This window comes from Lycium barbarum, chromosome 2 (genome assembly GCF_019175385.1).
Source record: "Lycium barbarum isolate Lr01 chromosome 2, ASM1917538v2, whole genome shotgun sequence".
Lineage (NCBI taxonomy): Eukaryota > Viridiplantae > Streptophyta > Magnoliopsida > Solanales > Solanaceae > Lycium > Lycium barbarum.
This window is the reverse complement of record NC_083338.1, coordinates 23,482,917-23,499,918: the sequence shown is the minus strand read 5'-3', so window position 1 is coordinate 23,499,918 and position 17,002 is coordinate 23,482,917. Positions and strand designations below refer to the sequence as shown.

Genomic DNA, 17,002 nt, shown 5'->3' with positions numbered 1-17,002 from the left:
AGGAGAGGAGCGGGCTGATCAAACTGGATTGAAGAACGTATCTCTAACATGCTTCTTTTGGATTGAAAATTTAGTTTAAAATTTTAAAAAACATAGATTTGAAAACGGAACTTATGTTAAAATACACGTAAACAAATTTCATCGAAAAAAAAAGGTTGGATTTGATGATTATATGTTCTAATCGGTAACTACCCGTTGTGCAAAATTTGACAAAGATCTAGGTCGTTATGAAAGCATTTAGTTCACATACTCTCAATTTGAATTGTAATGTGTTGTGGTTGAGCATTAATTGTTTCTTACCTTGGCTAATCAATTTTTAAGTTAGTTTAAATATAACAATGGATTATCGTAATCGTCTCGACTTTAGCTAGTATAAATAAAGTTAGGGTCAACTTTTTCTACGTACGGAAGGTAAATCATTGGCAATTTTGTCTAAGTTTTTCGAATGTCTACAATATTGATGTTCTACCAAAAATGTACATATTTAACCATTATCTGTTTCACATTTTAGTACTTTTAATCATCTTGAGTACGAATTATATTGCTTTGTGCTTAATATTTTATTTTTAATGTGTAGAAATAAATTGGTGTGAAAACGAAGAGATTTGGAGAAGAAATTGATTGAAAAGTAATATCAAGGCAGGGAGACATCAAATAATGTGGCTAATGATTAGCAAATGATGACCAAATGGTTGAAAAGTAAACATTGCAAATGTGACAATTTCTCCAGCCCCTAAACAGTGAAGTATGGACGCTTGGCGCAGGCATAGCGTGGGTGCTGAAATTCTGGAAAATAAACGTATGTCACATTGACGTCAAGCGCAGGGATAGCGTCAAATACCCGGGGACTTTTCCAATTCAAATTTGGACTGCACTAAAACATATCCTATACCTATAAATAGTCCTTAAACACGTTTTGAGGGGGGAATTTGACCTAAGGAAAGTGAGGATCCATCGTGGAACAAGGCGAAAGATTTGGCACCGAGTTTTTCCTTTCTTCTTCCTATCTTCCATTGTTGGTTACGAATTTTAGTATTGTATTTTTGCATACTTTTATGAGTAGCTAATTTTCTATCTAGGGTTTTGATGGAACCTTTGTAGGATGAATTCTTGTTATGTTTTTATATAATTAAGCTGTTGAGTTTTCTACTTGTTCAACTACATGCTTATTTCAGTTTATTATGTGTTGCTTGAGATTAGGTTGTTGTTAAACAACGTCACTCCTAGGTATATGAGAAATCAATATTGTGGGTTTAAATGTGGGATTAGAGATAACAAAGCTTTGACGTGGTCATAGCGAGCTGTGAGAAATTGCTAGTTAGGGCAGTTCGAGAGAATACGTCTAGTAAATTATCGAGATTGCTCGAGGGAGAATTACTATAAGTTGAGTGCTCACGATCCGTAGAGAATAACTCAGCGAGATTATAGATAACATATTGAGAAGGATTCCGATAAATGGGGAAATCATAACCCTTCAATTTCATCCTCTTTAGTTGATAATATTATTGCTTTATTATTTATTGGTTAAGTAGTTTAAAATAGAAATCTTAAACTTTATAATTCATAATATTGTTTGAACTTATTTTCTTAGTAATATTAAACAGTTATAGCTAACGCTAGTTCTCTGTGAGATTCGACTCTGGACTTTTAGATCGGATTATATTTATAGCGACCGCTTATCCTTTTTAGGACTAGAGTTGGGCGTGATCATATATATCCATCAATGTAATTTTAGCAGAGTTTCCAGATTGTAAATATTTTTTGAAGGCAAACAGGATCATGCTTAGACATGTTTGCAAAACGCAAATCAGTGTTACAATTTTCTAGCAAACGAATGATAAAAATCATGAAAACCCCCCTGTACTTTGCATATTTTTTCAAAAACACACATGTACTTTCGAAAGGTCCTATCATCCCCTGTACAACTTATATATGTAATAAATACACACTTCTTAGCCATTTGACCAGTTTGTGAGGCATGCGTGTCTATCACTCTCTACTAAAAATAATTTAAAATTAAAAAAATACCACCCATCGGGTATGACCGTTTTTTCACTAAAATATTTCCCCCAATCTTCCAATATCTGTCATAATCAATGCTTAGGGTAAAATTTACCCCTTTCCCTCCAAAAATAAGAACCCTAACAGTGCTATTGTCTTCTTCCCTTGCAAAATTGAAGTGAAAAACGAGTTTTAAATGAACAAGTGAAGTGTGACAGGTTAGGGTTTTCCTTTTATTTAAAGTTGACATTTGTTTTGTTGCATCCCATGATCTGTTGCTAAATACGGATTTTTTTGTGTTTTTTGTTGCTAAAACGTGTTTTTTTAATGTCACCTATTGATTACATTGTGATCTGTTTAGTTCGATTTTTTTTGTTAGTGTGTTTGTAATTTTTTATTTGTTTTTCTATATTTTTGGGTATTATAACATGTCTTTTATATTAGTGACTTTGAGATTTTACCATGGGGGTAAAATTGATTTTGATGCCCGACCAGAATATGTGGGTGGGTCTATTACAGAATTTTGGAGCACGACACTAATATGATGTCCTATTTTGAACTAAGAGACTTGATAAAAGATTTAGGATATACAACACGTTGTGCTTTTTATGTTAAGGTCGATGGTTATTTGGTTGAAGTTGTAAGTGATACGGTTATTTGTAACATTGTCTCTTTGTTAAAAAATGGGGGATGTGCTGTAGATTTTTGTGTCACACGAGGTAAATGAACCCTCTGTTGCCTCATTGACTTTAGAGTTTGTCCCCCAAAGTGGTGGTGGTGGGGTCTTTGAGGAATCTTCAATCCCCACTTTAAATGACCCTCCTGACCCCATTGTTCAGCCTCCAAACTCTTTAAATGAGCCTCCAAACCCTCTTACCCCTACTGTTGAGCCTCCAAACCCAAATGTTGAGTGATCAAACCGTTACACCTCGGAAAATTTTCCGTTCATGCACAGTGAATAGACTGACGAAGGGCATGACGTATACGATGTTTTGATGAGTAAGAAATAAAATTTGATGACCCTAATTAAGATTTCAAAGACATTCGTAGTAAGAGGAGAATGTTTTCCAAGAGAGGGCAAGGCATGCGATGTGTATCGGAAAGGATTTACGAGCAGCAAGTTAATGATGATTAAATAGAGTCTTGGAGAAGAATTATAACATCCCTTAGATTGTTAATGGGGTAATAAACCAGTGTCAAGAAGGTTCCATAAGGATTGGAGATCACACCAAGTGACGAGTACAAGATCAGTGAAAAAGATGAGTTATACGGTCAATTATACGGTCCGTATAATGGTCCGCAGAATTGTCACAGTGAATCACTGATTGGTGAGATTATACGGTCTCTTATATGAACCGTATAAAATTATACGGCCCATATAATGTGTCGTATAATGGTCACAGAGGCAAAATGTTGAAGAGCTGATTTTACGGTCACTTATATGGACCGTATAAAATTATACGGCCAGTATCATATGTCGTATAATGGTACAGAAACGATATGTTGTTGGGACGATTTCACGGTCACTTATACAGACCGTATAAGTTTATACGGACCGTATAAGTGTCCGTAGAATGCACGACGGGTCAGATTTTTCCAATTATAAATACAAGACCCCACGTTATTATTTTTATTTTTCTCGCTTCTCCACTTCTCTCCAAGTCTCTAGAACATTCTACACCCTTCATCCACAAGAATTCTAGGGAAATCAATGATCAATATCATAAATCCAAGGGAATCAAGTGTAAGAAAGCTATTGAAGGTTGCTTGAAGTCATGAAATCTCTTAGATTGAAGCTAGGGTTTTTCTTCAAGTGGAGTATTGCTATCAAAAACCCATTCCTACACAATCAAAGGTAAATTTTATGATCAATTCATGTTATTTAGAGTATTGAGGGGTTGAAAGACTTGGATTATAGAAGGAAATAGAAAAGGGGTTACAAATATGAGAATAGTGACATTTTTGAGTACTAGCTTAATATGAATCATGATTATTTGTATGTTACAAGTATGGTTATGTTATAAATGATATTAAGAACATACGAGAAACATTATATGGGGATGAAGGTAATGTTGTATTATGACCATGGTTATGGATGCCCTTGAAATGGAAGTAGGAGAATTGAATAATGTATGGTTGATGAAGATCATTGAGTATGATATTATGAATGTTATTATTGACGTTTGGGAGTTGATATATGATATGGATAAAGTTGTATAAACAAAGGAAATGCTGCCCAATTTTCTCTAGCTTTAACAAGCACGTTCATATAATCGATTAGCTAATAAGAATGCGAATTCTCTTGAAGGTAGAAACGTAAGCATTAAAGGAGAACAATCAAGCGATGGAAATTGTTAAACGAAAGAGGTGTGTAAGGCTAGTCCCTTCATTCTAAGGCATGATTCTTATGGTATGAATCCTCCTATCTTTCCACGATTTTCCTACATATCGGGAATTATGAATCTACGAGTATAAATGGCTTCATACGAGATAAAGAAAAGAGATACGCTACGAGCATGACAATACCGATAATGAATCTAAGTTTAGAAATCCTAAAGCTCATGATACGACATTCCTACGAAGCTAATGATCCTTATATGATTCCTATGATATTATTTCCCTACCTCTCCATGACTTTCTTACATTCCGGGAACTATGAGACAATATTGACAAAGAGCTTCTTATGAGATAAAGATGATAAATATGTCATGAATACGAAAATAATGATGGTAAGTTTAAGCCTAGAGATTCTAAAGCTAGATATGATGTCTATGAAGTTAAAGATCCTATTTACGATCCCTTGATGTTGTTCATGGTTTACACTCACCTTAAAATGTTAGTTCCTTCAAGGTGAGATATGATGAATATGATTACTCCATAATGGAATCGGGGGCTCTCGACCTTATGTCACCCCGACATTGTTATAGATTGTCTATAAGCTCTAATGCATGTCCTATGACCAATGTTCCGAAAAGTTATGAGTCTTATGTTCATAGGGGGTTCCATATGAGATAAAGGTAAGAGATATTCCATAGATACGATGATGGTAATGATGAGCCTAAGTTAGATATTATAAAGTCTATCATGCGATATTTTTACGAAGTTCATGCTACGAATATGATACGATTTTCATAGATTGTCTTTAAATTCAAATGCATGCTCTATGAATAGTTATGATAAGTTTATGAGATATATGTGATGATAACGATGACGATGTTGATAGTGATGATGATAATGATGACTGTTGATAGTGATGATGATAATGATGATGATGATAATAGTGATGACGCTAAAGATATTTATGGGCTTTTATGTATATATGCCTATGTATGGCTATTATGAAACCTCGAGCTTATATGGCTGGGTAGAATATATATATATATATATATATATATATATATATATATATATATATATATATATATATATATATATATATGATGCGCGCGCACCACTGCAGTTGGGTACGGATACCACTGAGCCTTGGTAGGGCCGGGTACGAATATCACTGAGCCTTGGTAGGGCCAGGCACGTATAACACCAGGCATTATTATAGCTGGGTACGTAAGACACCGAACCTATATAGTCGTGTACGATACTACTATGTTTTTAAATGTATGAAAAGCCCGGGAGACATGTATGTGATATTGTCGAGCCACTACGTGGCAGAATACGGATAATGTTTAATGTGTATGAGAAGATACGGTATTACGATATATGTATGATACGATGATGTATGCGCTATGATGATACATGTACTGTGATTATATATGATATAGGCATGAAAGTTATCCACCCTTAAAAGTTACGCAGGTTATGTCTTCATCTTATGTCTTATGATTTCTCTATTATGTTCATTTCATTCAAGCCTTACATACTCAGTACAATATTCGTACTGACGTCCGTTTTCTTTGGACGATGTGTTCATGCCCACAGGTAGATAGGGAGGCGACCCAGATTTATAGAAGCTGATAAGCAGACTTTTGAGAGCACTCCATTATTCCGGAGGTGCCATTGATTTACTGTTTAGTGTGCATATATGTTTTGGGCACGACGGGGCCCTGTCCCGTCCATATGTCTAGTATTCTAGTAGAGGCTCGTAGATACGTATGTGTGGGTAGCATGGTCTCACGATGTTATTGTTGTATGTATATTATTTAGATAGCCGAAGGGCTTATGTGTATAAAAGTATTCATGTTTCCAAATGAAAAATGGTTTTCCTATGATTTGAGCATTAGATTAATGAATGAACGCTTGATGTGTACGTTGGGTAACGGTATGAGCGGTGCTCGGTGGTTAGCCCCGGGTACCCATCATGGCCCCTAATCGGGTCGTGACACAAACAATCCTAACCATACTGTTGAGTTTCAAAACACTTGTGAGGTTGAAGTAGATAAGGACACAAGTGTAAATGATGCAGATGTTTAATCTGATGATGATAACATAGAGGATTTAGGGGATTTAGATGACAGTGATGTTCATGAAGAGGGTAGAGAGTTTAGGTCAAATAGAAGACATTTTAATAGGGCACATAGGAGACCCAGAGCTACTAATCCTAACCAAATTCCTATAAAACCAAAGGGGCCAGATATGGGGGTATGATGAGACTAATATTGGGAGCAAGAATAACGTAGATGGTATGCTAGGTGGTGATGAACCTTATTACGATAGTGATGAAGCTCCTAACTTTGATTTAGATGATGAAACAAGATGGGGTGATGAGGAAAAGGTTGAACAAGTTGTGAAGAAACCTCTAAGAAGAAAAGTGACAAAAAATAGAGTTGTTTTTGACAAAAGTTGTAAGAAGGTTGTTTGGGAAACTGGTTTGGTGTTTGCTAATGTAGAAGATTTTATGATGACAGTTACTCAATATGCAATTCAAGAAAGAAGTCAAATTGAAAAGTTTATTAATAAGCCTGTAAAAGTTAGGGTGAGATGTTGCAAAGAGGGTTGTCCTTGGTTATTGTATGCTAGCTTGGATAGTGCCACAAATGATTTTGTGGTTAAAAATTACAAACCTATTCATGATTGTTATACTTCAACACAGAACCATTTGTGCAATTCTAAGTTTCTGAAAACTAGATACAAGGAAAGAATCAATAGGCAAAAAAATATGAGAATGGTAGATTTTCAAGAGCTCATTAAGAAGGAGCTAGATTTTTATGTCGGAAAGACAACAGTGAGAAGGCTTAGGGACAAAATTTTGCAAGAGATTAGGGGTGATCATGTTGTTGAGTATGGCAGAATATTTGTTTATCGAGATGAGATTTTAAAATCCAATCCAGGTACTACTTGTGTTGTTAATGTTGGAGATAATACAAAAACTGGATATAAGATCTTTGAAGGGTTTTATGTTTGCTTTGATGCCTTAAAGAAATCATTCTTTAGAGGTATTAGAAAGTGTATTGGTTTAGATGGATGTTTTTAAAATGAGTGTGCAAAGGTCAGCTATTGGTGGCAGTTTGCAAGGATGAAAACAACCAAATGCTGCCTATAGCTTGGGCAGTTGTTGAATATGAGAATAAATTCACTTGGAAATGGTTTTCGGAATTGTTGAAGCTGTACCTTAATCTTCGAGATGGACATGAACTCACATTGACTAGTGACATGCAAAAGGTACTGTTTCTGGTTTTTTTTTTAGTTCTTCTTTTTATTCATATTTTTGGTATAACTGACTATGTTTTTTGACAGTAGATAGGGACTGAAAAATGTTGTTGAGGAGTTACTCCCAGATGTTGAACACAGGTGGTGTGCAAGACACATCCTTGCTAACTGGAACAAAGATTACAAGGGGATAGAAAGAAGGGATCTGTTTTGGAAGCTTGCAAAGTCCACTTTTAAAGCTGAAGTTAAGGTGCATATTGAAGCTATGAAGATGCTTGGAGAGGATGGTTTGCATGCTCTCATGTACTACAACATTGATAGATGGTGCAAAAGGTTCTTCAAAGAGAACAGCAAGGTAGATTCAGTTGACAATAACATGGCTGAAAGTTTTAAAACAATTGGATATCGGTTGCAAAATTCAAAATAATTATCACAATGTTGGAAGAGATTAGATTAAAAATGATGAGAAGAATCGGTGAATTAAGACAGTTTTCAAACACTTGGATCACTGATATTTCTCCCATGGCTTTCAAGATTTTACAAGAAAACATTGACAAGTCAATGAAGTGTTCCTTGTCTTGGAATGGTGAAAGGGATTTTTAAATTAGAGATCCATGGGGCTGTACACATACTTTTGACATCCAGAGGCAGACTTGTAGTTGTAGATCTTGGCAGCCTAGAGGCATACGTTGTGCTCATGCAGTTGCTGCAATACATCACAAGAGATTACATCCAATTCATTTTGTGGCAAGCTGCTACAACAAGGAAACCTATCTGAGAACATATGCTCATTTTATTCAGCCAATGAACAATATGAAGATGTGGCCAACTTCTAATAATCCAAGAGTAGAGCCACTAGTAACCAGACAGCTTCCTGGAAGGCCACCAAAATCAAGAAGGAAGGAGGTCTATGAAAGTAGAAAAACAAGACTGATCAGCAGGAGGGGTGCTATTATGACTTGTAGTACTTGTCAGGCAAAAGGATACAATAAAAGAGGATGTCCAACAGTTCCAAGGCAAACCACAGAAACAGCAGATCAAACAGTAGAGGAAGCACAGGTAAATGTATGAAATTATTTGTATCAAATAAGGAACTTCCAACTTAATATTCTAATATATTGATTTACAATACTAGGCTAGAACAAACAGAGGAAGGGCAAACAAAAGGAGGATAGAACAGGAAGCTGCAAGTTGTGGAAGGGTAAATGCAAGTTCAAATGCTAGTGGTGGTGCAACATATCAAAGTCAAGAAACTCAAGGAACAACTAGTGGACATGCTGCACAACCTTATAAAAGGCCAAGAATTGTGGGGGTTGGAAGATTGGTGGCTGATGATGGATTTACTACTCAATGTAAGTAAAGTTTGCTCATTTTATACTAAATTCTTATTGTTTTTTATCTGGTCAATTGAATAACTTTTTTACTTTTTATGCAATCAATATGTGCAGCCTAGAATGCCAAGTAGAAGAGCTCCAATAAGGTCTGATGTTGTTACTGGAGATATTGGCTACACACCGAAACCATGATTCAAGTGGAGGGGCAAACAAGCCATGACAAGTAATACACTTGACAAAATTAGGGGTGAAAGAATCATCAAGGGAAGGTCAAAAGCTGCTGCCATGAATCAAAGCCAATGTAGTACATCTAAAAAACCATGGAAATAGTTGGTTTAGTTGTTTTACTACTGTTTTTGTTGGGTTGCTATTAGTAAAAAACCATGGAAATAGTTGGTTTAGTTATTCATATTTTTGGCTATGTATTCAGTGGCAAAACCCTTACTTGTAGCATTTTATGCAACTGTTTTTTGGCTACTGTGCTGTTTTTGTACATTTATTGTGCTGTTTTTGTGCAACAATTAATGCAGGTAATGATATTCAGCTTAATTGTGTTGTTTAATGCATTTTAGTGCTATTTTTTGTACAGTTTTGAGCTTTTTTGGTGCAGTTTTGAGCTGTTTTTGGTGTTATTTGTAGTGCTGGTTTTTACAGTTTTATACATCAGTTTGTGCTATTTTGAGCAGTTTTTTGGTGCTGTTTTTTTCCGCATTTTTGAGCTGTTTTGGGTGCTATTTTGAGCAGTTTTTTAGTGTTGTTTTTTACAGCATTGTTGAGCTGTTTTTGGTGCAGTTTGTGCTGTTTTGGGTGCAGTTTTTTGCTGTTATTAGTGATTTTTTTTAGTTGTTTTTTCTGTTTTTTACAGCAGTTTGGAGTGCTGTTTTTTCAGTTTTTCAGTGCTGTTTTTTTACAATTTTATACAGCAGCTTGTGCTGTTTTTGGTGCTATTTTAAGCAGTTTTTAGTGCAGTTTTTTGAGCTGTTTTTTCCAAGTTAATATTCTATTTTTATAGCAGTTTTTAGTGCTGTTTTTCAGTTATTAGTGCTGTTTTTGTTGAGCTGTTTATTCAGTTTTTCAATGCTGTTTTTTACAGTATTATACAACAGTTTGTGGTGTTTTTGGTGTTATTTTGAGCAGTTTTTAGTGCAATGTTTTGCAAAATTACTGCTATTAGTTTTAGGCTACATTAGGAGAAGATGAGGACAGGAAAAATGCATTATGATATTAGATGCTTCTTGAACAGGAAAGATTACTAATTTGCAGTACCGCATAATGATAAACGACATTACATTACATTACATGAACGCACAATTCATATTACCATTCGATAAACAACATTACATTAACAAACGCATAATTCAAGACAATACAATACAATACAATATCTACACTAATTTAAAACTTATGCAAAATAAAGAAAACAAACAAAGTTTCATCTTTGAGTTTATTCGGACAACAACAAAAGCTTAATAAGACACCTAATAACAAAACACTGATACCAACAAACATCATTTGCTTCCCATTAAATATAGAATAATTGTTCATCGAATCCACTTGAACTTGACAAAAACTTCCATCCGTCATCATTTGATCATGACAATAACTTCCCTCCGTTATCAATTGAGACTCATTCTCCATTGTTTCATAAAACGTTATTTTTTTTTCCAAATCCAAAACTCTATTCCCCAATCTTGATATAACCCATTTGGCTCTATCATCAATTTGTTCCCAATCCCTCCACCTAAAGAACTTGCACGAGTTTTCCTAAAACGAGTGATACAAACGATTCAGTTAAAATAAAAACAGAAACAAACTAAAAACAGCAACAAAATAAAATCCAAATAATGATTGTTTGAACATACTCGATAGCGTGAGCATGACCAAAATCTTCTTCCGGGATTATCCTCCGACCAAGAAGTCTGCAAGGTCAGCAAGTCCCCGTGTTTGCATCGCACACTTTCACGCAACATTGGATCAGTATCATCTTTACAAATGCGAGTCAAGCTACGCTTTGACATGATTTTTCTCAAACCCTAACTAGGAGAATATAGAACGAGTTTTATTCTTTGAAAAAAACAAAGACTACAAGTTAGGAAGACAATAAAATTAAATAAGAAAAAAAGAAATTTAATTCCTTTTTCAATCTGATTTTGGGTGATAGAATTTTACTTTGGGGAAGAAGAAGAACAAAAGTTGGGAGTATGGCTGCTACTGCTACTGACTTTAACATTGAAGAAGAACATGAAAACTTAACGTTCTTTTTTTTAAGTTTGGACAGCCACGTGGTAAAATATGATTGGCTTCTTTGAAGCCCAAATTTTTTCTTCACGCTCCGCACACACGTTTTGCCAAACCAGATTAGAAATGTTTATTTATTACACATATAAGTGATACAAGGGGTAATAAGACCTTTCGAAAGTACATATATCTCATTGGAAAAAAATGCAAAGTACAGGGGGTTTTTTATGTATTCTCTCATACTTTGGAGTACTGAACTTAAGGACATGAAATTTCTTCTCCTAGTGAACTTGTTGCTTATTAACTATTTTAAGATCTTATTTAATTAGTTTCCTTATGGAGCAACATTGACACATGATACAGTAATTTCTCCACCTTCTCTCTTCATTAATGGACACACCGATAACAGAGAGCCAATTACCCCCCCCCCCCCCCCCCCAAACCACCGGATATATCATCTCAATTTCGGAAACTACCACAAACCCTTCATCTTCCTATAGAAATATGTTACTAAATTCCACAGACCATACCTAGATATTAATGGAAACAACATTTCCCTCCTCTATGACGGAAAATCAAGAGACAAATAAAGCAATAAATCAGTCGGTGGACGATGCCGACCAACTTGGAAGTTCAAGTTCCACTGACTATAAAAGATAAAAAACGGATGTATTCGCCATGAAAATTCTCCTTGATCATTAAATTACAAGGAATGAGAATCCAACGCCAAATAATTCGAAGAAAGATTCAAGATCTACGGCAACCATCGGAAAATTTCCCTTTAATAGATCTGGGTGAGGACTATTATATAGTCAAATTTAGTAAGGAAGAAAATATGAATAAGGTCCTACATAATGGTCCTTGGTTCATATTCAATCTCTTCCTCTCTCCAATGATGGGAGCCAAATTTTGTCCCTTCAAAAGTAAACGATCAATACAAAGCTGTGTGGCTTCGCCTACCATAGTTACCTACAGAGTTTTATGACTCTATTATACTACGAAAAATTGGCAGTGCAATTGGTAATTTATTGAAGATTGATGCCTGTACTTCGTCGACTCTCCGAGGCAGATATGCACGAATGTGTGTTCGATTAGCATTAAATAAGCCAGTTAAGACCAATATTCTCATTGGGAATCACCAACAGCAAATACACTACGAGGGAGAAAAAAATACTTTGTACCCACTGTGGACAACTAGGACATACTATAGGGTCGTGTTCAAGGAAACTTTTTACACCAACTACACATACCCAAGTCCAAACAAATGTTGAAAATGCTTCTACAGATACTGACCATGGATGGAAAACAGTGAAATTTCCTGTGAGGATAACGGTGCAGAAAGGAAAAGATCCCATCGACCAAAGTAAGGCACATCCCGTAGGTATAAATGTTAAGCTTTTTGAAGCAACATCAGGTAAGTATCTTCATACTCGTACTCTTTTATATCCAATAAGCTGTTATGAACTTTTACAACAAACAAATCAGTCTGATAAAGACTTCTCATGGATATGGCAGCTTACTTGTCCTAATAAAATCAAATATCTTCTATGGGAATGTTACCGTAACAAGCTCCCCAGTAGATCTTATCTGCATTATATTGGAATTAATATTGATGAAATTTGCCCAGTATGCAAACTTGCTGAGGAAACTATTCAGCACATCTTTATGGACTGTCCGACCACAACTGATGTTTGGCAGCACTTTGGAATTACCCCTTACGTCCCTTATTGGTTGGATTTTTTTATGCCATTGTAACCTTCTCTGCCTAACAAATGTTAGATCTTGGCATGATCTCTTTCCTTTTATTATTTGGGGTATTTGGATAAATCATAATCAAAATAATACCTCAAACCCTGTGAAATCCCCAACCATCATTGCTCGAACCTTAGAATACCATTTATTAACTTATTCATTTACTACTAATCGTCAACATAAAAAAACCATTTATGTTCAATGGCGACCACCCCAAATTCTTGTTTTAATTAAATACAGATGGAGCGTATCGAAGGAACAAGAATAATAGTGGGATTGGGGGAGTTATAAGAGATCATAACGGAGATTGGGTCACTGGATTTCCTCAACATGTTATGCTAACTCATCTTTACATGCAGAACTTTTGGCATTGAAGGCTGCTTTATTGGTCGCCCTTAAACTCCAACTGACACCACTTGAAATAGAAGTGGATAGCACCGAAGTCATCCAAGTATTGCATAATAAACCTTTTTTTGATATGTCCCTTGTTTTATCTTGCAGATGGCTGATGTACCAGCTGAGGAAGGTTCAGATCAGACATAATTTTTGTGAAGGAAACAAGACTGCCCACCTCTTGGCGCGAGAAGCTACTCAGCAACCTACTACTACTTTATCTAGGAATAAAGCTAATGCTCCGTATTTTTTAATAAATCAACTTGCATGTGATAAGCATGCCACTACTAGGGTCACTAAGTATGTTTTGGCTTCTACTTGTAATAATGTAGCACAGCTAAGTAATCAAAGTGTCCTAAGTGACACAGTACAATGTTGTAATGGTTTGGACCCTGGCTAGGGTATTTATATTATATCAATATGTCGTTAATGTTCAAAAAAAAAAAGATCTTATTTAATTTACTTTTTTCCATTGTACCACAAAACAAGTATTTCACTCAAAAGTTGCAATGGAACTAAATTTTTCTTTATTTACAAGTTTGCGTCCTTTTTAAAAATGATTTAACCTCCTAAACAGAATGCATAAGATTCAAATAGTATTTACACTTAAAAATTATTACTTTTGATATATGTTTTATATCCTCATTATCATGGGATATAATGCACGTATAATAAAGAATTAAAATATCCTTCAAATATTGAACGACCAATTCTATGTTGGATAACATTGTAATTTACTATTGGTCTAATATTAATTCATATGGAGTTCTAATCCCAATCAACTCAAATAAGACCTTGAAGTAAAATTTTGAAAGGACATGAATTAGATAGAATCACAAAAGAAGACTAAATTCTACTAAAATAGATTACTTTACGTTGATAAGCCAATTATTTCACTTAGGAGAAAAACATAGGATATTGTGTTTGTGTGTGTCGCTCTCTCAAAGGCTGCTGTGGTGGTGTTCTCACTACAATAGGCACATCTCTAATGCAGATTTGGTGCCTAAACAAGCTTTTTCTTGGACGCCTTCCATAGATATGCCCCTCCAGTGTGTAAGTATTGGTACATCATAAATATATAAGGCAAAATTCATCATATAGAGTTTTATTTACTTATACAACTTATTTACGAACTTCTTTTCAAGGATAATATCTTTTCTTTTTTTCTTATTTTGCCGCAAACATGTATTACTAATATCGACATGTCAGTCCACCAACCGCAAGGCCATTTGAATCTTACACAATCGCAAATGGTCTTTATGTTTAGTTTGTATGTTTACCCCATGGAGTAAATAATATGCAATTTCAGATAACAATACCTCCAGTTTTATAATTGACAGGGAATAACGTGCGACGCACGTTCATGGAGATTAGTTATTGTATACGGTAAAAACCGGGTCAATGTGTGACCAGTGAATCTGGAGCCGAGGGTAAGTCCAAATGAGCACGATCCTATTGACCAGAGACAAGAAAAGTGTGTCCGTTGGTCCGGGTACGCCGATCCAAGATCAACGTGTCTGTTGGTCCGGTTGACCGGTTGTGATGTTGCCACGCGTCAGGAAACCGTTCTGCCATTTGCACTAACGACCATATGGGTGTCAGACCGTACGGTCCTACCTTATCTTTTTTAGGGTTTCTTTATTCATAAGGGTTTTTGTGTTGTATTCATGGCCCATAAGGCGTATCTATAAATAGAGGACATTCTTACCTTTTTTGAGGTTAGCTTTTTTTTCCAGATTTCAACATTGTAATAGTCAAATATATAGAAGCTCTCTCTCTCTCAGATATTGGTCCAGATTTGTGGTGTTCTTCATTAGCTTTTACTTATTCATTCAATATCTATATATTTGGCATAAATCACCAATCACCATACACACTCTCACAGTAGTAACACGCATATATATATATATATATATATATATATATATATATATATATATATATATATATATTGATATTGCAACAAACAAATCCATAGACATTTCATACCAACCAAATATATTAAAATTCATCCACATATCCTATACCTCACTTACAAATTTAATTGTTATCGAATCCGGGGAAAACAGTTTGGCACCCACCGTGGGGCTAGGATAATAGTGGTTTTTTAATCTTTGCTTCTTCATTCTTTCACCCGTTGATCGAGGAATTGCTAATTTCAGCAAAAAACGGATAAAATGGCAAGCAGCGGACAGTCCGGTCATGTGAACAACAACGAAATTGTGACTGAAAACGAGAACAATAGTGGGTTACAAAACCTACCTGCAGATCCAATCAACCCAAATTTTGTTGATTCGAGAGAAGGCCTCAACCAACATAATACCGTGAATCAAAAGAATGTCGCCTTTCCGGCCACCGATCCCTTAAAAACTCATAACTCAATTACTTTGTCCCGGGCTCAAGGCCGAAAAACACCGGATACTCCGGATGAGATTAACTTACGTTTAATATTTGATATATTGCAGGAACAGGGGACCGCCATAGCCGAACAGGGGATTGCAATAGCTCAGCTGTAGAGCAAAAATGACAAGGCAACTCCGGTAAGGTCAAAAGGGGTCACCGAACTAAGGAGGGATGAAACATGGATAGTCGAGAGTAATGGATCCGGAGCGGGATCATGTACCGAAGTTCTGAAGATGCTCGAGACCTTGGTAAAATGGGTAGACTCAACGGAAAAGAGGGTGGAAACATATAACTCTGGGGTGGATCAGATTCTAGGAGCTGCGCCGATTCTGAAAGGGCCGGATTCAAAGAGGTACATTCAAAGGCCTTTCTCTCCTAGTGCGGCACCGAAGTTAATCCCAAAGAGGATTAAGATACCGAATACGCCGAAAATACGATGGCACAACGGATCCACAGGATCTCGTGACTTCGTACACCTGTGCCATAAAAGGAAATGATGTCGAAGAGGATGAAATTGAGTCTGTGTTGTTGAAAAAATTTAGGGAAACACTATCAAAAGGAGCGTTGACCTGGTATGACCATCTGCCCGAGCATTCTATCACTTCCTTCAAAATGCTCGTAGATGCGTTCATCAAAGCCCATGCCGGAGCTAAAAAGGTGCACGCCCGGAAGGCGGACATCTTCCGAATAGCCCAAAGGGATGATGAGTTTTCACGAGAATTTGTGAACCTCTTCCAAAGGGAACGGATGCAGCTCCCTCCGGTTCTGGAAGAATGATATTTGGCACAAATATCTAAGTTTCGTGTCACTTTCCCTCTAAACCTTAGTACTTTAATTGCTTCTTGAAGACAAAATCGTTGTATCCTGGCTTATGTCGTTATGTTTTGTGAATAGGTGCAACACAACCATTTGGGGGAGAAATGAGCAACTTGGTGCTCTTTTGGAAGCTTTGGCATCTGATCGTGGGGATGCGAGAAGCAGAAGTGGTAGAGAAGAAGTGATGAACTGAAGGACCCCGCTATCCATCCGCATCGCAGAACAAAAGCAGAAGAATACTGTTTCAGATCAAGTTACACACTCAGGCTTTCCAACTGCATAGCGGAAGGAAAGCGGGATAAGTTCATGCGATCTATCCGCATCGGGGAAGGAAAGCACGACGACGGGCAGTTTTCCCGTTTCGATTGAGATTAGGTTTACTTATTTTTTGTTTTAACCCTAGGGTATGTATAGACACTTTATCAGCTGAAAACGGTGTGCTGGGATATTCTAAGACTTGT

The 17,002-nt window shown here is 36.1% G+C and overlaps 2 protein-coding genes across 4 annotated transcripts; one reads left to right on the top strand and one right to left on the bottom strand.

The window, feature by feature from the left end:
* Nucleotides 1–1,955: 1,955 nt before the first annotated feature.
* LOC132626354 (uncharacterized) lies at nucleotides 1,956–9,501 on the top strand. Of its 3 annotated transcripts, none has more exons than XR_009577246.1 (5): nucleotides 1,956–2,219; nucleotides 4,310–7,617; nucleotides 7,696–8,664; nucleotides 8,741–8,957; nucleotides 9,054–9,501. XR_009577246.1 is itself a non-coding variant. In XM_060341198.1 (5 exons), exons 3-5 carry the CDS (start codon nucleotides 8,410–8,412, stop codon nucleotides 9,056–9,058), a joined length of 477 nt encoding a protein of 158 aa, XP_060197181.1. In that variant the 5' UTR covers nucleotides 1,973–2,219; nucleotides 5,938–7,617; nucleotides 7,696–8,409; the 3' UTR covers nucleotides 9,059–9,501. The 3 variants fall into 3 exon arrangements, 1 of the variants encoding a protein (XP_060197181.1); XR_009577247.1 differs by having other exon boundaries at nucleotides 1,959–2,219; nucleotides 5,938–7,617; nucleotides 7,693–8,664; XM_060341198.1 differs by having other exon boundaries at nucleotides 1,973–2,219; nucleotides 5,938–7,617.
* Nucleotides 9,502–10,249: 748 nt separating this feature from the next.
* Nucleotides 10,250–11,151, bottom strand: LOC132629411 (uncharacterized). Its single transcript, XM_060345067.1, has 2 exons — nucleotides 10,802–11,151; nucleotides 10,250–10,703 (listed from the first exon to the last, which is right to left on the bottom strand). The coding sequence occupies exons 1-2, from the start codon at nucleotides 10,955–10,957 to the stop codon at nucleotides 10,335–10,337; spliced, it is 525 nt and encodes a 174-aa protein (XP_060201050.1). The 5' UTR covers nucleotides 10,958–11,151; the 3' UTR covers nucleotides 10,250–10,334.
* Between the last annotated feature and the right edge of the window lie 5,851 nt (nucleotides 11,152–17,002).